The following is a 22,222-nucleotide window of genomic DNA, read 5'->3' as shown; positions in this document are numbered from 1 at the left end:
TTATACCACCCGTGGCAATTGAGAACCCTACAGCGGGCCAATCACATCATGGTGGTCAGTACCAACACAATCCCTGCTAACCCCCGAGAGTATCCTTGCGACAGAATAGAGAGCCGACCTGAGGTAGGTAAACGAAATTGACCGACTTTAGATACCTATGGGCTCTCTATGCTAAACTCTACTCAGATACCGACCCAGATAAGTTACCTCAAGAGTTACCCTGCTGGATAACTACACGAAAGTACTTGCCACCTCATGATGGGTGGTCGTCTTTCGTGTTCCGTCATCTTTTCCACCGACCCAGCCCACCGTCGTGGAATCATCTTTACTTCTTCAGACTCTACCGGGCGTTCAAAGAGTCTTGGGAGACAGTTCAGCAATATGCAGGGCCGTTCGATTGTCGGTTTCGTCATGTAGTTGGAGATTATATCATGGTTGCACTCAACAGTAGTCAGAAAAACGAGGTCGGCACCTATCAACACGACAAGTCTTGGTACCATGGAAAACCAACATTCTTCAAGATCCAATTTTGGGCGCCATACTTCTCTCCACCTGAAGATAACGCCCGTATTCCATGGCAATGGGTCCGTGATCATAATACCCGACACCCAGACATCGCGCCAGACACGAAGTCCGAGGATATGACAGAGGGGTACTTCCACTCCTTGGAAAGCGTGCTTTGTAGATTATGGTGGAAATGCATGTACGAGACGGATCGCTTGTGTAATACCGGACTAGCACAGCGGAGTTTGATATGCTCGTCTGTCGAGCACTTCTCGAAACTTGTCGGTCCACGATGGTATGCAGAACATGGACGACCCTATCTGCTCCCATGGCACCTGCCACATTGGGAGGACCGGGAACGCGGAAGAGAGTATTTCTTACTTCTGCCCATTTCAGCCGGCATCATATTGGAGGAGTACGAAGGGACCAAGCACTTTTGATCGACATTACTGCTACCTACCCGACATAACATGATGTGGTTGCTTAATGTCGTTGAATCCGTCCCCGATCTTTGTGAACGAACTCGGGAACAAATCCAATGGATGGACAAGGCTTTTGACAACAACGAGGGCCAATTCGCTCTTCGTAGTCATCTGCATGTCAAAGCTACAGCCACGGCTGGAAGCGATCAAGCCGATCCGCTTCTGCGATGTTTTCTATCAAAGACAGAGCCTCCACAAAGGGTAGTTCGAAGTGATGAGTGCGCCTACAACACAGATGAAGGCGAAAACAATGGTTGCTTCATAGCACTCGACGAGGATGGCCATTGAGACGATGAATCCTCTGAAGAGGCCGATTAAGACCTTCACATATCGTCTAGGGCACGTGCTCTTGACCTCCTACAGCGCCGAGACTAGCGAGCAAGAAGACAGGCTCAAAGCCGGCAAGCGAGGAAGACGATTATTACCCCGTCTTTCGACTCGATTTCGTTAGCATCGTCGGTCTACCGCGCCGGCCGATCTGCAGGCCCAGTCACTTTTTTGACAATATATCACGATATCGTTTCGCCATTGGAGTGCCCCGTATAACGCAAAGCACGTGCAGGGCATCGATTTTGACCTAAGCGGCCGTACCTTACGCATTGCCACCGGTGCTACTCGAGAAGCTTGGTTCATCGTCATGCATCCGAGCCAGAGGGCTGCTGGCGCCAACAACCCCCCGTCGACGACACGATACAACACATACAAGTCTGTAAAGGAAAATGAGCGGAGGGGTACGAGGTAGATACGTCACGATGACGCCTCAAGCGGCGACTTGTTCCCTACACCACCGATGACTGCTGAGGGTGTGGATTGATCACATGGATCACATCAGAGCCATGAAGCTTATTGCCATCCCATATCGAGCCATAAGTACTGGCACTATTGGGAGGTCATCGAATAAGGCAGTTGAGACCCAGAAGAGGCTTGCTTCCTCAAAATCAAGCTCAGGCTTGCAAACAAACAAATCATATCAAATCGAGTCTCTAATTTGATTCGATTTGGATACAAAAATGATCGATTCGGATCTATTGGATATTTGAACAACCCCACTTTTCTCCCAAAACGATATACATTGAGCTGCTCCTATCCGCTTGGAGCCAGCCCCTTTGAGCCGTAGCCATCTGTCCTGCAAGGCTGAATATTCACCCCGGCTGGGACGACATCGTTGGAATTGAAAAGAAATCAATTATCATTTTAGAGAAGCCAATACTGTGGCTAGGCTACGTACTAATCCACTCCCTTCTCTCCCTCCCAGAAGCAAAAACATTGCCTTTGAGCAGGAACCTTCCCACAGATCTGTAATGACGCCTAATGACGCCTAATGACGCCGCTTCCCATCATCGATAATCGAGAACTCTTGTCATCTGAAGATAGTCAGAGCAATAGATATCGGGTGGTGCGACAAGTAGTAGAATACCCCGCAGAAAGTCATCCATTTATGACGTCGAAACCATCCCTTTTGCTTGTCGCGATGTAATTTTGACTTCTCTGCTATCAATCGACATGAGCCTGCTTGCTTGTTTATCTGCTAGAAGCGGCTGGATACGCATTCCGGATGCCCCTCTGTTGGGGCAACTTCTTTGCCGATTGTCACAAGAAGTCCACCTTCTATTCAGCATTCGAGTCGTCGGTGCAGACAAGGGTGTAGTGTGGCGATGATCACCGGGAACCAGCATGGGACCAAGATCTGTTGTAGGTTGAGCTGGTGGAAAGTCTGTATCCATGCTGAGCTACTTTTGTGATGTTTTGGTCATTCGTAACCCCCCGCGTCCCCGTCCTCCAGCAGCCTTTCCCTACTCTTTCTTCCTCGCCACTCTGTCCCAAGACCACACTCAAACATCCAACGCTTTTTCTGTGCCTGGATCTATTAGGATCTTTTTCCTTTATTATACCTCCGCATTTGTTTGTGACAAAAAAACCTACTCTCACTACAACTCTATTCAAAATGGCCGAGGAACAGAAGAACGTCGAGGTCCCTCAGGAGATCAAGCCCGAGACCACTCCCGCTCCCGCCAGCGAGACCCCCACTGAGGCTCTTGCCACTGAGGCTCTTGCCACTGAGGCTCTTGCCACTGAGGCTCTTGCCACTGAGGCTCTTGCCACCGAGGACAAGCCCGCCGAGAAGGACAAGCCTGCTGAGACTGAGGAGTCCAAGACTGAGAACAAGGAGGTCAAGCCCATTGAGGAGGGGCATCTGGGCCACAAGGCTCAGGACTTCAGCTTCCCCAGGTAAGCCCTTGCACGTGCGTCACGCCGCGATGTCGCATCACGATGCACATGTCCCGTTTGCTGACCTTGATTCCCCCACAGGAGCCTGATTGCCAGCAAGGAGTTCTTCTTCTTCGGCACCGACGCCTTCGAGCCCAAAGCGCTCACACAGTACCTTAAGACCGAGAAGTCGGCCGAGACTGCCCACAGCAACATCGCCTGGGCCTCTCACACCGGTCAGGGTCTCCTCTTCTTCGGCGACAAAATGAACCCATCCGGCATCATCAGCCTGGTAAGCTAAGCTCCCGCGGATCCACAAAAGAAAATCATCTGCAGAGTGCATAGTTTATTCTAACGACGTGCCCCACAGGCCGATGCCACTGAGCCCGAGATAGATGCCTCCCATAAGTTCCATTTCACCTCCAAGGGCAACAAGCACAGCTTCAAGGCTGCCAACACTGCTGAACGTGACAACTGGGTCGCCCAGCTGAAACTCAAGATCGCTGAGGCCAAGGAGCTCGCTAACACCGTCACCGAGTCTGAGGCTTATAAGAAGACCATTGAGAGCTTCAAGCCTCCTCCTCCCAAGGAGGAGGCCAAGGCTGAGGAGGCCACCTCTACTCTCGCCACCGAGGGGACACCCAAGGAGGAGCTCAAGGAGGAGCGCAGCACTCGAATGCTCCAGAAGCTGGAGGACAGGGTCGAGAGCCTAGAAAGCCAGCTGAAGGATATGAAGGATATGACTACGAAGATGGATAATAAGATGGATTCATTAATGGGTATGTTCAAGGAATTCATGAAGGCATCTGCTGTCACTTCCGAGGCGACTAAGTAGTACTTTAACAGCTGGTCCTGCCTTGTCTTTACACTGGCCCCTTGTTCAATGATTATGAGTTTGATTATTGCTTCTCAGTCAGTAATCTAATTGGATTGGAGGCAATATGGATTGGACTGGCTGGACTAAATTTGGGTTTCTCGAAGGATTGGACTGGATTGGGTTGATTGGTAACCAGCTCCAGAAGCTCCAAGGCAGCACTAGTCGCCCTTTCACTTACTGTACGTAAAGAAATGGAGCGTCCAATTGGGGACTTCAGTTGGCGTGTATGGTACTAGCGTAGGTCTATGTTACGACGTCTCAATAGGTAAATTACATAGCTATTCTAACTCGGTCATCAACTCGCTATTGCGCCCTTCCAGGGCTAGTATGCTCTTTTCCTACTTATCGGTACAGTAGATGCAATCTATAGTAGTTTTAATACAGCGCTTATATAGGCTTGCCGCCATTGCACTGCACTTATCTTAGGCTACATAATTCTTATATAAAATCAATAACCGCATTCAGGGAGGTCTTACTCGCATCTTCTTCTTTCGATACGATTCGCAGGCCGTACGAGTTCCCGCTCGGGGGATCTTGATGTGGCCTGAAAGCGAAGACTGAGACTAGGAGCAAGAGATATCCTCCGTTAAACTCGATTCTGGTATAGTATTAGGAACCAGTGGCCGGTATTTACTTGACATAAGCAGCCTGGATGGGATTGCAGGCGTGCTAAGGCTTTCCACATGACGAGAAAGATATCATAAGTGACCCTGATTTGATTTTGCTCCGCCGAGTGAAGTAGTGTTGCCCCCTGGGGCGAGATCGTGTTGTTCAAGAGAGGTCCGGTCCAGAGGGGCGATATCTAATAAAGACTACGTGGCTGGAACGCCGGAGGTTACCCTCCGGTTTTGATGTCGATCCTCGTTTCCTGTTGCTGTTTGTCTCGCAGATGGGCGTTTATTGACTGGGAGGACAAGTCCGTCGATCAATAGCTTTCATCCAGTCTGTTCAGACTTCCCATCCGGCGTGATGACCATACTACTTTCACCCTCATTCGCCTCGAGTGCCAACTGATCATACTTCTTGGCCAGATTCTCCACTGTCTCCATCTGCCAATCCTCTTCCAGCATCACAATTGTCACCGGAAACGTCGATCTAACATATTGTGGGACCAGCGGTTGATCGTCCTTCCACGTCGTGTGTCGCCTCAGCGCGTCCATGTCTTCCTTCGTCATGCGGTCCCTTATCAGCCGGCACATGGCGGACGAGACGTATACGTGCTGGCCTTGGTCGTAGAGGCCTTTAACAGCGAGGAGAAGCGTTGCACGTAGGATTTTAAGAGTTTCCGTATCATCCGGGGATACTGAGTCCCTATTCATGTTCTCGATGGTCGTATTTGCTAGGATGGAGAGGAAATAGGTCAGGTATGTGTCGCCGTGCTCGAAGCTGTGGCGTAGGTAGTAGAGACGAAGTACAGTTTCGAGGCATCTTAAAGCGTATGCAACAGCTCTAGAATGTTGAGTGTTATTATTAAGTGCTTTAACACCTGTCGATAGGCGTGGCGGCTTCATCCCTTCTTGCACCATTTGAGCGACTTTAAAGAGCAGGACGCAGTACTCCATGCTGCCTATATGTCAACCTCGAGGCCCGCGCAATATAGTCTTATTGCTGTTTTGGAACTTACTGCATTATGAGCTGGCACGGTAGCACTGCCTTGTGCGACTTGATGGGTTCTGGGAGAGCAATGTACCAGTCGTCGAGTACCTTTTGTAAACGATCAAGTTCGCTTGATGGCAAACTCCGAGCTGTTTTTTGGCCCGTAAACATAATACAGGTAATGCCATTTGAAATACGGCGTAGTTCCGTTTGAGCTCGATAGACATATCCAAAGTGCATTGGTACCAGTGTCGAACTGGGCGGGTATCTTAACCAGAGTTCCCCATACCACGACGGTTCCTCGTCTAGGTCTGGCATAGGCGTCGCTGGAGGTCCTCTGATCAGGGAAGCCCTCATATTGTGGAAGGCCTGCAATCTATCGCCTATTCATCAGCCTTTCCCAGATTGTGTAGAACATAGAGTAAGAAGACCCACGATTGCCAGCGATACAGGGCCCAAGCAGTAAATACACGGGCAGTCTTCGTTCTCCCTTCCGTTTGCTCCGGTGCAAAAAGCTTCAGGCTCTGCGCCAATTGAACCGACTGAAGCAGATAAGATATGCCGACCTGATCCATCCCATTCATGGTATAGATGACATGCAACACCATTGCGGCGTGTAGAGTAGTGAGCTTGCACTTACCGCTCTCTAGCGCCCAGAGTCGTTTCGCCTCTGCGAGGAACCTGTAGCCCAGAGTTTCTGGTCTCCAGTACTGGGCACGGTGAGTGGCTTTACGATAACTATGCTGAGTAACGGATTAGCAAATCTACGTGTTATTGCGTTCTCGTGACCTACGCATGCCTCAGCTAGGACAGCGTTGACAAGTAAGGGAGAACAAAATCGAGTATCGCTGTCTCTCATGGCCTGGAGGAAGATGTCTTTCTGAAAACAAGTGTAATTTGCATAGTCATAGAGAAAGTATGCTCGCAAGAGTGCTCGCAGCAACTCATCGTCTGTCTCAACTGATGTCCACCTGGAAATTTGGATGTTCGGTATGTAAGGGTCCATCAGTTCTGCTATGTTATACGGCGTCATGTAGATGGTCTCAGGCTGGCTTGCCCAAGCCTCCGTTTGCTCTGCTGACTGCGGCAGAGCGTGAGACGTAATTTCGAATACTGTGGAGCCGAGATACGGGTTGTCCGGTGATAACAGAGCAGCAGGCATGGAAGTGGAATAAGGAAACTCATAATGAAGGCGTGTCCCTGGTGCCCATGCTGGTTGTAGCGGAAGGTCGCCGTCTTTCACCTGCCGCATGGTTGTGGCAACATCGGCGCCCTCGCGAAGTCTGCGGAGGATGCCCTGGACCTCTCGCTCCGGCAGATACGTCAAGAGGTAGCAGAGTTGTTCATAGATATTGGATTTTTCTCGTATCTCATCGTACTTCCGCTTTAGGTCCCAGCTTGCAGCCTTGGACACCCCTGTTGATGCAACCCCTGCATTTCGGACGTTCGCCACAGCACTGCGTGGGAGAGATGGCGAGTTAGCGGCGCCGAACTTGTCAGATTTCTATCTAGAAGAAACATGAAAATGTGAAACTCTGCACGTGCCTTGACCTTTCGTTTCCGACACGATTCACAGGCGATCTTTGTCAGGTTGGCTCGAGGACGGAGATGGGATAGTAGAGATGGTCCCTGGTCGGAGCCAGAGCTGGTGCTCTCAGAAGTCGAAACTGGAACTGGTACAAGTCTACGAAATCCGGGGACACTCGAAGGTATTCCGTTGTTGGCGAGAGATTGTAGTGGAGGGGAGGAGGGCATTTGAGAGTGCGTAACACCATTGAGAGCAGTAGGGGACTAGGTAAAAATGCAACAATTTTATAGAAGTGAATCAACTCAATACTGTAATAACGAGCAGGGATTCGCCATCTTTATTTGCGTGATTGGCGAATATGATACCCCACATCAACACCGACAGCCTCTCAGCGTAATGGAGCGGGGCGGTGTTGCAGGAAGTGACGTCAATATGCGCTCACGCCGCAGCGCTGTCGACCAACAGCAGAGGAAGAGAGCTCAACAATCAAGCCGAGGGGCTTCGACAAGATCCTTATCAAGGATACTCGAGGTAATGGCCCATTCGAGGACCTCGAATACATACAGCTCCCCCTCCTGCTGGAGACGGGCTGATGAAACACGTAAATCCAGGTTTATACTGCAATGCGGTCAATTCGCATGCTATAATTAATATGAAAATAACGTGGTTGATAAGCGAGTGAGTCAGACAAGCAAGTGAGTCAGCTTAACCTATACCTTAAAAGCTACTTTTAAAAAGCCTATATAAAATTCAAGCTAACCCTAAAATAGCTAGAATTAAGATATTATATATTTAACTATTTAAAACAGCTTCTTTCTAAATTAAAGAATTGTATTTAATTTATTATATAAGTAAAATGAAAAAAGCCTTATTTACACTACTTACACTGTGTAAATAAGCTTTTCTATATAAAATAAAATAGCTAAAAATTTAAAAAAAATATTTCTATAAATAAATAGCTACATATTATGTAAAAACAGTTTTTTTAGATTCTTAGCTATTTTATTTAAGGTAGCTAGGCACTATAGGGTAGGCTATTTTTAGCTATACAGTGCGCTGACTCACTCGCTTGTCTGACTCACTCGCTTATCAACCACGTTACCTGTATATATCTGAGCATCTAAATAGATAACATCCTGGCTTTCTGCGATTTTTATTCACTTCTGGATATATTATAACTAACCTACGCCGGTATGCTTCTCTACAGCAGTTCATGTGAAGCTCTGATTGGGGATTTTGTGCAGGCCATCCCTGTCAACTAAAGAACATCAAAAGCAGAGCCTCCAGTCAAATACCAGCTATCATCGCGTTTACTGTACTTTATTAAGTAACAAAATCTATAACGAAAATCTGGGGCTGGTTTTACATATTTACGAGTTTTTAGATGTATCGTACCACTTGTCGCGGGTGAACTGGAGTTCGTCAGTTGCTCAATATCATGCTAGCGCCCTTTTATTTCCCACCTAAAGGAGTTGGTCGGTTGCCAAACGAGGTGGGGCATAACTGCTAGACGTCCGACGAATTAGACCACGGACCCTAACTCCGTCAGCAGTTAGCCAATGGGAGCCCACATTCTTGTACCTCCCCTCATGCAAGTTTACCCCCGCTCTGAATCAGCATCTCCGTCTTTCCTATCTAGCCTCTCTCTGATTCTCTCACGCTTTCGATGTTTTGGGGCCCAGCCGTTGAATAGCTGGAGGCTGTAGCCTTGCATATATTTCAATGCCGCAACCCGTCACTAACGTCAAATATGATGGCAAACAGAACTTCCAATTTCTCAGATTCCTCGACCTTGTCAACACAGGAATCAAGTCAGGGGACTGATCTCCGACCTTTGCTCCCAGCTCCGCGCTCTCATCCGGCAGTGACCCATGCCGGGCATCGAACAGCTTCCTTAGCACGAAGAAGAGTTTCTACATCTTTAGCTTGCGAGTCCTGTCGACGACGGAAAAGCAAGGTATGCCACTACCAAACTCTGTCTCTTAGCCCTCAGGAAGTAGCCCTTCTCTTGGAGGTTCATATAAACGTGGGTTGAATGGTTTGCATAGTGCAACGGTGCTCGGCCGACATGTTCTCAGTGTCGAGCAAAGCACATCGATTGTGTTTACCGGCAAACATCTGAGGGTAATTTTAGGGAGAGGTTAGAAGCGCTTGAAGTGTCGCATCCTGCTGCCGTTGTCTATCGTGCTATACAGACTCGGCCAGAGGCCGAAGTCCACGAGATTGTCCGTCGCATTCGAGCCGGTGCTGAGGCCGAGGCTATCGCGCGTCAACTCAGCACAGCCGATCTCCTTCTTCAAGTTCACCTGGACCCGAAACCAGATGTCGCTATCAGTTTCTTTAATCACCCCTGAAGCCCTTATACTTCCAAACTCCGACGAACCTTTTATACACTCCTTGATTCACGAGCGGAATGAAAACGATCACGCCGGCAATCTCAGTGTCCCCCGGCTGTCGGAATCCGAAGAAAATTATAAAGCCCAGTACTTGAGGCCGGTTCACGCAGCCTCTATTGCCGACCCTAGAATAGGTGAAGTTGTTCCTTCAAAGTGGACTACTTGGGTAGGGCCTAGAGACCGGCCCCCCTTTGCCTTACCCTATCAACCCGTGGTGCCAGAGGGTCAGGCACGGGGGGTAGCCTGACCAGGCAAAGGGTCGGTTGACTGAGGAAAAGAAAGATACCTTATTTAATAAGAGATAGCTTAATAAAAGAAAATATCTAGATTTTAAAAAACCATGTGATATTCGCGGAGAAGTTTGGACACAGAGATACCTTCTATCTCATACTAATTGCTATGGAAATATATGTATTTTTATTCCCCAGTCAACCGACCCTTTTCCCTATCACCGTACCCCCCGTGCTATAGGCACGGTCACTGGTGACTTGATGAATAGTACGGGGTCGGCCGATCTCTAGGCCCTACCCAAGTACGTGTTTTGCGTTCGCTCGCGTAGTGGAAACACCTAGTTCAGAATTAACGTCGCTCCCTGACGAGAAGCATCTGTAATCCGCGATTCGCCGGTAACCCGCTATGGCAGCACAACAACAGTCGTTAGAATCACTTCTGGGAATTAGTGGCCAGCGCAAATCACTCAAGCAGCAGCTTGACGCTGCGTCCATCAAGACTGAAGCTGGACGAACGACCCTTGCCGACCTCCCAACTGTCCAGATCGGCTGCAAGAAATATATACCAGAAGAATAAATTGCCAATAAGAATCGCAAAGGTCGAAGGAGCTAGATCCAAGCCCATGGCTTCTTTCTTACAGAAGTCAGTCCTGATTTACGGACGTTGCAGACCTACTGGGTACCGGTATGCTCGAAATGTGATAAACGAGGCAAAAGCTCATTATTCGTCGCCACAAATACAACATCGCCAATTGAGCACCTCCGAAGGTAAATGGTATCTATACGAGCCTGATCTTTATCCCTTCTCCATTGTCTTACGGGATGTAGGTCTCATATGATCACCGAGGCGGATAACAATGCAGATAAAGATTCGTATTCGTCTCGCACTGACATTCACCTAGCCTCGAAGCGGCGTTGCTTGGAGTATCCTACTGCAAGATCGAATGCCAATAAAGCGAAAGAGTTGACGGTCGGCTGGATCGTTACTGCCAATCTTCCATTCACGGCGCCATCGAATCCGTACTTGCGCCGAATGCTCGATTTACATGATGCATTATTAGCAAAAGAGGTACCGTGGAGTCGGCAGTCAGTGCGTGATATTATGCGGAAATTATTCGAGGTAAAGAAGAGAGTAATATCAAGTCAATTGCAGAAGGCGGTCACAAGGATTAGCTTTAGCTTTGACCTATGGACTTCTCCAAACCAGTATGCTTTCCTTGGCCTCCACGCCCACTATCTCGACGCCTCCTATCAAGTCCAATCGCGACTCCTTGCTCTACGCCGTGTATGGGGACCTCATTCCGGAGACAACCAAGCAGCGACAATATATGATATCTTGGGCGAGTATGGGATACGAGATAGGACTGGCGCGGATGTCTGCGATAACGCCTCATCCAATGATACATGCTCGGCGAGCCTCTATCGTCAGGCAAGCTTATTTATGACATGACTTATCTAGAAAAAGCCTTGGAACATAAAATGCAATAAATTTAAGGCAAGACACGATTTATGCTGTTAGTGAAAGGCTCCCTTTGGAGTTTTTGGACCAATAACAGCTGACAAACGTGATCCGATCCTCGGATCCTGTCACTAGATTGAGGGTCTAGACACGTTGACGGACAGAGTTTTCCTGAATCAAAAATCGTTTCAGCTGATCTAATCTCGCAGGGGCCTAATGCCTTGACATTCAGTCGACAACCGAGCAACGCTGACATTTTTCGTATTGTAAAACTGCAAGCCGTGGCAGGTCACACAGGTCATTAGCTGGGGTCTGTCCTTCCAGAAATGGTGTACTGCCCCTGGGGAGAGTGAAAAGGGTACCCTAGCTCGTTGGTTGCTGCGGCAAGAGTCCCTGGGCTATGCTCTTACGTATAGCCAACTAACTTCAAAGCTGCAGGGGGTCGGCGTTGATTATTCAGACTCGCAGGTAACTTCCGCATCCGAGGATTGCCCAAAATAAAACAGGTACTAACGTATCTCGCTACCACTCCGCCTACCCTTACAAGTATCCTCGTGCCCTACTTAAGGATGTAAACCAGAAATGCGCCGCATTTCCACTTTTGCACCAATCAGCGTTTCTGTATCTTTACCCTAAATTTCCCCTCTAGAAATGCGCGACATTTCTTTCCACCTAGGCCCAAGTAACAGAAACGCGAAAGGTGCAGCGTTTCTATTACAAGGGGCCGTGTCAACATTATAGAAGTCCACACTTATAGGTGCTGCAGTCTTTTGATTTTTTCTTGACATCCTTATTAAATGTTATGGCTTTAATATAAAGACCTGCTCTAAGAATTGTTGGAAAATCCGGGAATCCCCCTTCCCTTCAGGGTTCAGACTGTTAGTCTGAAAGTCCTAGATTTAAAGTTCAAAGTTCTAGATACAATCATCTAGAGATATAAACCCGAGAAGGACTCTCAGCTCAATAATGAACAACCAAGTTTCATAAAAATATATTTTTTCACCCAGCACTACTGCGCAATATAAACAACAGTTCCCGCTCATGATGTAGACCTACTTTATCCGGTATACAGGTTTCGTATGCTATTTGATAAGATTATTCTGTCTATCTATCACCAACCGATCACTTTTTTTTTCCTTTTGTTTTATAACAATGAGCATGCTTTGTTGGAGAGCTTGCTTAGAGCATTTACAGTGTGACAGAGATCGACCTCATCTGATTGCCTGTTGGTAACTAAGTACCTAACCGTGTTGATTCTATACTGATCTTAGTAAGGCACGAAATTGAAATTGAATACCGATATGCACAAGATTCCAGTCTGATTCCAAACACTGCAGATATGGACCTAAGGAAGGGATAGGATCATAGCCCAAGCCAATCATAATCAAGTATATATCTAGCCACAGGCATTAAATTCAAGCCCTAGCTAGCTTCCTCATACACACAAACCACCTTTCTGAGCGACGGGCCTCGCGACCGTTGTTGGCGAAAGTCTGTGGCGGTGGCCTTTTGTGGCTAAATTTACAACTTCGGTATGGTTACCAATACAAGGTCGTCTGGTAAGCAGAACACTATAAGACTGTTATCTTAGCAAGATAAAGCATGTCTCCATAATAGTTTCTTCTAAGTTGATTAAAAGACTGGGACGTAATAACTGCTATCATAATGTGGAATACTGAATGAAAACTATTGAGGGTTGAAAGAAAATACCGACGTTGTATTATTGGCGCCTATTCCTGGATTATCTCCGATTTTCATTATTCATGAGAGGGATCTCCTTGAATGTACATTTTTAGATACAGGGACGTAATGTTGATAAGTAGATATCGTACCATGACAGCTTATGTGCACTGCAATAGAGTAAATCTTTCTCGTACCTTACGGTAACCCATAAGAACGAGACGCTTATGTGGCGCAAGGCCTGTGTAACTTCCAAGTAGGCGGCTATCCATTGGCCTTGGATGACTTCTTAACTATCGGGATGAGGCTACTTTTCTTACTGTAGGAAAAGAAAAGTGGAGTGAAGTTCTAAATTTATCACTCTCTGAGTAGCCTATATTATGTTGAAGTGTATTTATCGTAATGAGGCCTTTCTATGATCTCTCACCGCGAGAGATCCGTAATTTCATCTGTCAACGCTCTCTTGGATACTTCGTTTGGAGGTTATGACAAGGAAGCGACATATGTATTATATGTGTATTGAAGCATGAGATGTAAATAATCAGCCGCTAATAAATCAGTTGCTAGCTTGTATAATTAGAATAAACTAAGCTAGGAGTGCGTCAATAATTTATAGGCCGATCGATGGTTATTATTCTACAGTGCTACTCCTGAACATGACTCACCACATAGGCGTGAAATGGACTCTTTCCTGCCGAGTCGAGAGCGGAGAGAAGGAGGGGTTTGCAGATACAAGCAATGAGTCGCGCAATGAAAGGGCAAAGAAAAAGTATGACAGATGAGGGAAGAACGAAGAGATTGTTGTGATGATCGGTGTAATGAATCTGCGATTTCGAATCAGTCAGTTGTCTTTGAGAAATGAGCCGCGGGCGGCCTGCGTTGTCATTTCGCGCATAGATGCGTATTGTTGTACAACAGTTGTATGTTGTGAGGTAGTGTTGTACAACTTTAGTAGAGGAAAGGTAGTGTTGTACAACTTTACAACAGTTGTACAATAATAAGGTCACGTGCAACAGCCAAACAGGTAGAATTAAGGTGCCATGGCTTTATATCTTCGTCTATAGCATTCTAGTCATCTTGTAGACCTACATCAATAGGTGCCCCATCATCTGCAGCCAGTGGGTTGCATACTAGACCCAATCCACCCTCTCCGGAGGGGACAATTAGCCCTTCTCGTAGCCAGTTGCCGATACATTCCACCTTCTCAAGATTCTTGCAAGTGATTCGAAGCCGGTCCCACGAAACAGTACGTCAAGCACCTGAGAATGCTCTCTCTGGCTCAGCTGATTCAGATGGGATGGAAAGGATATCGATAGCCATCCGACTGAGCCGTGGATACTGTGCCCGTTGCTCAAGACGAGACCACCACTCAAGAGGAGTATAGTCGATTTCAAGAGGCAAAGCGTTGATAAAGGAATCCAGATTGTCCGAATCTGTAGAAATAGCCTTCTGCTTCACCTCAATTGACCTGAAAAGAAACGATAACTGACCATCCCTCTTCGAGGGTAGCGGTGCAGGACGACGTTCTGGTTCCTTTGAGATGGCAAGTCCTTGATATTCTGTCATCCAGATGTCCCGAGTACCAGCAATAGCTGCCTCATGCCAGTCTCGGGGCCAATTTTGCTGAATATATGCTAGTCGCTTAGAAGGATCAAGTAGTACGGCGGCAGCATAGACCGGGACATCCTCAGTCATAGTATAGTATTTGTCTAAGACGAACCAGCCCATCTCAATGGCATGGAGCATCCGAGTATCCATTCAGCCAGGCTGCGAGTGCTGAACCTTTGCAATCTCATAGTGGAAGAGTAGAGCATCCATCAAGAAGAGGGACTGGGAGACAGAAGAGCATTTTCCCTCGGCATATAGAGTTGCTGATGCAAAGGGCTCAAGGAATGCATGGGTTTTGGCCAGCAAATCCCAATCAGAACCACTGAGAACAGTATCTTCAAGCTCTCTGTCATGCTCAAGTAGAAACTGATTGATCTGAACTTTCTTCCTAATGGCATTGTCGATCACTTTATACCAGGAGGACCATCGTGTGGCATTATCAATCCCAAGGCTGAGGCCGACAGCATCACGCCAGCTATCACTGTGGAGCGATGAGCTACGAAGCCAGACAGCAAGGTTATGGAGCTTCTGGAGAGCTGGAATGCCTTGCCACCCAGTATAGACCTCATTAATTCCAGTCTTCTGACTGGCCTTAGCTGTCGATTTGGGCCTTTTACCTTGCAGTACAAGCTCTTCCTGTTGTGTTATGGTTTCTGCTAGTGTGGCGGCAAAGTGATCGACCATATCCACACTCTCATCACTAATAGTAGCATTGAGGGCTGCTGTGAGAGCCTCCTTAGATCGGGCAAGAAGGAAGGATTGCAAGGAGAGGTTAATGATATGACCAATGCACCGGATTCGACGCCTCTTGGGGTTGAAATCGACCCACTCTATGTCAGATAGGATCCAACTAGCTAGGGGATAAGCATACCTGGAGCTCTGCCTTCAATTTCTCTGATAGTGCCTCCAAACACGTATTATTTGAAGTTGCATTGTCCCCGGTATGGTAGCCTATTCTCAATATATCGAAGTTGCGAAGGACTTCCACAATCAAGGCTGCCTGGGCCTCACCACTATGACTGAATGGACATTCTGGCAGTCCCAAGAGCGCTTTTCGAAGTGTGTAGTTATAATCAACCCATTGGGCACACACTGCTAGCATGGCATGGCGATGCGGTGATGTCCAGAGGTTAGTTGAGATGTGGATCATCGATTGAGAACCCTGAATGAGATCTCTAAGCTGGGAAGCATATAGCCCATAGTTGGCATTTATAATATTCATAGCCTGATCACGGGACGTAATCAGGCCGTCTTCAATGGCAGGATTGCATGCCAGGGCAAGACTCTTCATCTCATCCCAAGTAACTGAAGAGAATGGGATCCGACGCCGCGTGAGGAGTCCCACGATTGCCTCAATATACCGTTGAGCATTGAAGACATTCCGAAGAGAACTGTCGGATGGTTGGAATGTTATATATGAGTCTATGGATGGCTGCGTCGACTGCTGTGAATTTTGAGACGTCTCACCAGCCTGGATAAGTTGCCGGTGTCGATTTTGAGCATGGGTTATTGCATTGCTCGTGTATCCATTGCTCCAGCGAGTTTAGCAGTGAAGACAGACGTATTCCCTTCGACCATAAGACTTCCGAACCCTTCCAATTTGAGTCTTGTTCTTCTCAGGATACTCAACACGGAAGAAGCTGTAGAAGTCCCAGCCCAGCCGCTCGATGGCTGTTAATTGAGCAGATGTTGAACTGATAGGCGATGAGCTAGCCATAGTCGAGATTCTGGGAATAAGTGCTTAAGTATATGGCACCTTAATGGTGCCTAAAGCGTCTAGGATTTGCAATGAGATTCGCAGTATCAAAACAATAGAGACAGGGCAGCTCGGCCATAGCATTGATTGAAAAAGTCATCACTCGCATGTGGAAAATATCGAATCGAAGAAACCTCTTAATTTCTATCTAATGAGGGACTGGGAGCTGGGCTTCTTATAGCTATGTTTCGTCATAAGCAGCATTGATGGTCTTTAGGCAGCCGTATGCTGCCTTGCGCTAGTTGTGATGTGGCGTTCGTGCTGTCCGTGAAATTATTCACGACAGTTATCCTTGGCCGTGACAGAGCTTATCCGAGGAGTAAAGAGAACACAAACTTATATGTCTGTCTGCTAACGGTGGGCGTCTAAGAGCCATAAGTGTGCCAAGGGTCGTAGCCATCAGTGAGGTCGCTTACTACTCAGCCGGTGGCGGATAGCTTCACGACGTAACAAGGCCATCGTGACACGTCACGTTTCTGGTGTATACGATAAAACCAATATCTGATCAGCTAACACTACCAACTTGACCAATTATATGGAGCGCCTTATTGTTGTACAACAGTTGTTTGGGAAGTCCGGTAGGGTTGTACAGCTTCAACAAAAGTAGTGTTGTACAACAATACAACAGTTGTACTCATATAACAACACTACAATACGCATGTATGGAAGAGGAAGAAAGCTCATACTCGGAGGCGGAGGAGTCACCCGCTGTACGCTCTCATACGGGCCGTGAGGCTAAAAAGCCAAGAAAATATTAAAATATATTGAAGTCTAACTTGAACACTGGAAATAGGTTTATTTTTGCAAATTTTATTAAGTTCTTTTTCATGAGGTTGAAAAAATGCATTTTGTATGGGGGAACTTTCTTTTTGCTTAATTATTGGTACATGGGTCTTATCGGTGGAGGGGTATCGCATGGTATAGTAAATAGTATAAAATATATTAATAGGTTATTCTTGGGAATAATATTACCACCTACGTAGATAAATATCTAATGAGTCGCAGTCTACACTAATCTGACAAAAGTGAGCCTCAAGCTCGGATGAGAGCCCTCCAACGTATGTTTCGGATGCTCATTACCACTAGTCTCGCACGTTATTTCGAGATGTTGCGATCGTATTCGTTATTACTAAGAACCGTACCTGTCACGTAATCTCAGTATTTGTTCTAATCAAACACAAGGCCGGTTGGCATTTCTACACCTCTGGCACTGCCCTCTGCACTAGGTTAGGCGGCCAGGCAGATATTGTTTCATTGATTGTACTTTGCACCAAGGTTTTTTCCTGACTCTCCCTCGATCCAAGCGCAAGTGAACGTTTTACGAGGTAGCCATATTAGGGTTAAGGATGCATTTATATATATATATATATATATATATATAATTAGACTAAGTTAGAGAGCTTAACTTATTAACTTAAACGTCTCTAAGTCAGAAGCATGGTTCGTTGTGTGCAAAAACCTGACCAATTGCAACTCCGAAGTCTCCTTCGAACGCACCAACAAGCTGTCTTGTGACCTTGATGCTATCATGTACCATTACCCTGGCATTTAAACTGCAGCCAAGACCATCATAACGGGTAAACCTGCGGGCATCTTCGCTTGCTACACAGACGGCCAGAGCCGTAGTATGTTATAAAATGTACATTCCATTTATATAATTCAACGAGTAGTAATGTAGAGCTATTTTTAGCGTATAAAAGCATGTTGAATGCTCTAAACACTTAGTTGTAAGAGGCACTATCCCCAATGACTTTCAAATATCACTTTCCTACATTCTTCTTAGCCTCATCTAACTGGGCATCTGTTGTATTATTGCTGGTACTTAGCAAGAACCAGAATTAGGATCAGCCCTGTATGCAATATATTAGCGACATGTACTTGATTAGATTGATAAAGCTTGATGGAAACATACCGCCAGGTCCAGGCACCATTGTAGTTTCTCCCTCCATGAGAACAAGCATTAATAACGCCGCGGAGGAACCTGAAGCAAGCCTCTGAAGAAAGACTAATATCTCTGTCCTGCAGGTTCTGGATCTGAAAGTTGACTTTCTTCTTGGATTCAAGGTTATAACAGCCGTTCTTATTCTGCCCCTTGCGGTAAAATTCAGCGCCGCCATTACCGCTACACCAGCGGCCAGCGCGGTCTAGTGCATAGTCCCTTTTACTGCCCCAGGTCTCTCCGCTGCTATAGCAATTCACAGCTGCAACAGCTGTAAAGTTGCTAGCGCCGGCTTCGGTAAGCTCAATATCGTACTTGGCGGCAATAGCTTCAAACTCGGCCTGCTTGGCATTTTCGACAGGAGTAGCGAGAGAAGCGGCTGTAGCCGACAGGATCGGAAGGACGTAAGAAATTTGCATGTTTAAGGCTCTTTGGTAGGGTGTTTATCGGGTAGCTGTCGTTGTAAGATATATCAGAAGGTTGGTAGTAGTGAGGAGGGTAAGGGTACGAATATCTTAGGAAGAGGCTTGCGCTTTTATAATCCAAATCTCAACTCAACTCGGCTTCCAACGCTTTGACTTTGTCTTGCTATAGACCAGAGTGAGGATACCGCTTGCCAAGTTTGCTTCAATGCCACACACGACGGGATACGGAATACGAGGACCTGTCGGACCACAGAATATGAAGGGAAACAGTCTCAAGAAGGTAGGCAAATTGTATATCTGGTGGACCCATAGTCCTCAAATAACCATGCATAGCCCGCAGCAACATAAGCAATCAGCATAATATTAAACTAACCTCAATAGAGTATAATGTGGCGACAGACCCCAATAAGTGGCCGTGTTTCATGTAGATATAGTTGTATGCAAAATGATTCATTGCAATAGACTTGCCTCTTTTGGATTTCCATTATCTTCTAAGCTTACTTTACCTACCCGACTTCTCCATTCGTATTTATGGCCGCATGAACCCCACTCTGGAGATCTAATGCTTAGGCGCAGCATTTAATACAGTGGCACTAAATTAATAATGAGCGCTATATTTAACCTAACAGAGGTTAAATCGGCTCTCCGCATAAGTATCTCTTTGAGCGACACTATGCATCAACAGGTCACTCACCCCACTTTGCTTACTAACTACGCTAGTACCTGCGGGGTACGTGGTTAATTTTCACACTTAAGGATCAATCTCGTCCCTAGGAGCCTGTCCTTCTTCTTCTGTCTCTGTTCTGTCCTTTTAGTTGTTGTTAGATACGCACGAATACGATGGGGTGAGTGTATCCAAATGTGGACCAGAATGTTGTGATGTTATTGATCGTCGACTTGATTCCTTTGATCAGTCTGTAAAAGAGGGGTTTCACCCCTCTTTTGGATACAAGAATAATATTGCAATAAGGGAGGTGGAGCCCATTCCTGTTGGATTAGTGATAGCGCCTCGATAAAAGAAACATGTATTTTGTGGGTCCCCGGATATATCAATACCGGGTAGCGGGGAAAACACCAAAAAGGACAGAACAGAAAAAAGAAGCTCCTGGGGACTAGATTGATCCTCAAGTGTGAAAATTAACCCTATTTTAATTGGATATTAACCCTACTCGCGTATCAATTCCCAGTCGCCAATCTAACCACCAGAAAACCCCGCCATTCGGTTAATAATAAGTCCGGGCCTTACTTCTTACCCCTTGTTATCTTCCAAGTTCATTATCCCTTGTAAGGACTCCGAGAACCATACTCCAGCGTGCTTTTTTTTTTTTTTTTTTTGTTTTTTCCCTTACCCATATTTCCTTCCTTTCGGAGCTCAATGGAAACAGCCTCAATCCCCACATCGGTAGTGGAGAACCTCAGAGCCGCGTATTGCCAGGTCTCAGACTCACTCAGTCTTCCCTACTTTTCGCCATAGTATGGATGACATTAAAGATGCTAGAATTCAAAGACTTGCGCACTATTCGGGAAACTTGTAAGACCCTGGGAGCACTGGGAATCCCTCTACTCTTTCGCGATCATCTTGTTCATCTCGATAAAAAAGGTATCGACAAATTCGAGGAAATGTCCAAACATTCTGACATCGCAACATCCGTACGTTCTGTGACAATCTGCCCTATTCGCCTCTTTCCCTTGAACGATGAAAGCGGCAGAGATGATGGCATGAATTCGACGGAGGATGGGTGGGAGAGCTTCACCTCTATCCTTTTTGGTTGTTATAATAAGGGCACTGGGTCGTCGCAGGCCAAGCATCCAATCTGTGATGACTCGCCAATCTAACAATATCTTCGATCAGATGCATTTTAATTAGCTGAACCCCCCGGCCGTGACCCGGCGGAAGGTTTTCCGCAGCTCAAGGGATGGTGACCCCCCACGTGAGTTCATGCTACGAAACATGCTGCCTGCTACTGCCTACTACTGCCTGCCTGCAGTCTACTTGCCACCACATTAAATATATAGTTCACTCTGTTTCATATATATCTACTTAGAAACCTTCGCAAGGAATTAACTCAGTTCTCATCTCCTTCCCTGCCTATTACTACTAGCATCCACACCAAGGTATTGTTTTGTAGTCCATCTTTATTATATATACCTCTAACCATGTCTTTCTCACAGGATTTATTATCTCCCACCGTCCCATACAATGCCTTCCACGCTGAACCTCTCCTTGCCGATGCCCGGTGTTGCCTCTAGTGCTCTTCCAAGTATTGTCTCGACCCCAGCCACCAATCTAACAGCTCTTAGGAGATAATCACGAACGTTAAATGGTGATCATGAAGGAGTCAAAAGCTACTATTAGATCAGAACTTTATATTAAGCACAGGGCTACATACGCGCGCCAACTTATACCCCGTAATGTACAAACTGTGCCCAGTTCAGCGGCATACTGAGATCCTCTGCACGTACGGCCATCACCGCCTCCTGCAGCGCCGACGCCGCCTCGTTGATAGCCGACTGGTTCCGCTGCAATACCAAAGAGTAGAACCGCTTCGCTACCTTAACACACTCCAAGTCCCCAGCGGGCCACAGGCACCCCACAACATGAGGAAACCCTGCCACCTGGAACCCGCTCACGACGTGTATCACTCCATCCGATCGCGCCGCCTTGTTCCCCGCTGTAGAGCACGCCGAGAGGTAGGCAATCTGCGCGTATCTAAGCCGTAGGTCCGAAACTCGTTGGATTGTGAGTCGGTCTTGTACCAAGCGCTCGTCAAGTCCGGTACTCTTCTGCAAAATCAGACCACTGTTGGAAGGGTCTGAATAGTCTGATGTTCCGTGGCATGCGAAGTGTGCGATACGGCAGGTTTTGAGGGCCTCTAAGACTTGATTTGTGCTGGGGTGTGTATAAACTGTAGTACGCATATGAGAGCGAGTCAAGGTAAGAATCTCCCGCATCTCTTCTTCTACTCTAGGAAGCTCTTTCGGCGCTTTCTCGTCGCCTGATCCTTTTGGTGATGTTGGCATGGCTGCAATAAGCATTGTGTTTGTATCTTGTGCCATCAAGACTTCCTGGGCGCGCTTCGCCTGATTCTGTGCATAGGCAAGTTCCTTGATCGATGGTGTGTAGGAAGATATCAGCCTGCAATAGGCGTTCTCCGTTGATCCTCTTGTATGTACCCCTGCAGCGTGGAAGAGCATCGAGCTCGCCAGACCGGAGCCTATCCACCATACTCGTGGAAGGCCTTCGCTTGGATGTGTCTTTGAAGCGGAGATCTCGGCGACGATGTGCTTGACACAGGCATACCAAAGCCAAGAAAGGTAGTCTAAAAACTGATCGTTTTTCCCTCGCTGCTCAGACCTCTTTTTTGTCGACCAATCTTTATTTACCCACAACCTCGCTTTAGATGCCGACAACTCAGGAAGTACGATGGTTCTCAGTGAATTGTTGGAGACAATAATGGCATCGCTTCGGAAATCGGTGATATTAATACCCACAATGCTGCCCTCAGTGATGCACTCTTGCATTCAGCAACGGTC

General features: G+C 46.9%; 5 protein-coding genes across 7 annotated transcripts; 2 read left to right on the top strand and 3 right to left on the bottom strand.

The window, feature by feature from the left end:
- Window positions 1-2,931: 2,931 nt before the first annotated feature.
- FOXG_07094 (uncharacterized protein) lies at window positions 2,932-4,029 on the top strand (the record flags this gene model as incomplete). Its single annotated transcript, XM_018385725.1, has 3 exons — window positions 2,932-3,215; window positions 3,297-3,486; window positions 3,565-4,029. 3 exons carry the CDS (start codon window positions 2,932-2,934, stop codon window positions 4,027-4,029), a joined length of 939 nt encoding a protein of 312 aa, XP_018244393.1.
- A 296-nt stretch (window positions 4,030-4,325) lies between these two features.
- Window positions 4,326-7,490, bottom strand: FOXG_07093 (uncharacterized protein). The gene is made up of 5 exons (XM_018385724.1): window positions 7,213-7,490; window positions 6,461-7,124; window positions 6,103-6,410; window positions 5,696-6,043; window positions 4,326-5,634 (listed from the first exon to the last, which is right to left on the bottom strand). The coding sequence occupies exons 2-5, from the start codon at window positions 6,917-6,919 to the stop codon at window positions 5,007-5,009; spliced, it is 1,743 nt and encodes a 580-aa protein (XP_018244392.1). The 5' UTR covers window positions 6,920-7,124; window positions 7,213-7,490; the 3' UTR covers window positions 4,326-5,006.
- Window positions 7,491-8,366: 876 nt separating this feature from the next.
- FOXG_19641 (uncharacterized protein) lies at window positions 8,367-9,919 on the top strand. Of its 3 annotated transcripts, none has more exons than XM_018399904.1 (3): window positions 8,367-8,522; window positions 8,580-9,152; window positions 9,244-9,919. In XM_018399904.1, the coding sequence occupies exons 2-3, from the start codon at window positions 8,946-8,948 to the stop codon at window positions 9,547-9,549; spliced, it is 513 nt and encodes a 170-aa protein (XP_018244391.1). In that variant the 5' UTR covers window positions 8,367-8,522; window positions 8,580-8,945; the 3' UTR covers window positions 9,550-9,919. The 3 variants fall into 3 exon arrangements, with proteins under 3 accessions (XP_018244391.1, XP_018244389.1, XP_018244390.1); XM_018399902.1 differs by having other exon boundaries at window positions 8,367-8,786; window positions 8,960-9,152; XM_018399903.1 differs by having other exon boundaries at window positions 8,367-9,152.
- An 8,227-nt stretch (window positions 9,920-18,146) lies between these two features.
- Window positions 18,147-18,682, bottom strand: FOXG_07092 (uncharacterized protein; the record flags this gene model as incomplete). The annotated part of the gene is made up of 2 exons (XM_018385723.1): window positions 18,147-18,174; window positions 18,237-18,682. 2 exons carry the CDS (start codon window positions 18,680-18,682, stop codon window positions 18,147-18,149), a joined length of 474 nt encoding a protein of 157 aa, XP_018244388.1.
- Window positions 18,683-21,088: 2,406 nt separating this feature from the next.
- Window positions 21,089-22,210, bottom strand: FOXG_07091 (uncharacterized protein; the record flags this gene model as incomplete). The annotated part of the gene is made up of 1 exon (XM_018385722.1): window positions 21,089-22,210. The coding sequence occupies one exon, from the start codon at window positions 22,208-22,210 to the stop codon at window positions 21,089-21,091; it is 1,122 nt and encodes a 373-aa protein (XP_018244387.1).
- Window positions 22,211-22,222: the final 12 nt, after the last annotated feature.

The sequence above is a fragment of the Fusarium oxysporum genome, chromosome 6 (assembly GCF_000149955.1).
Source record: "Fusarium oxysporum f. sp. lycopersici 4287 chromosome 6, whole genome shotgun sequence".
NCBI lineage: Eukaryota > Fungi > Ascomycota > Sordariomycetes > Hypocreales > Nectriaceae > Fusarium > Fusarium oxysporum.
This window is presented reverse-complemented; position numbering and strand designations above follow the sequence as displayed.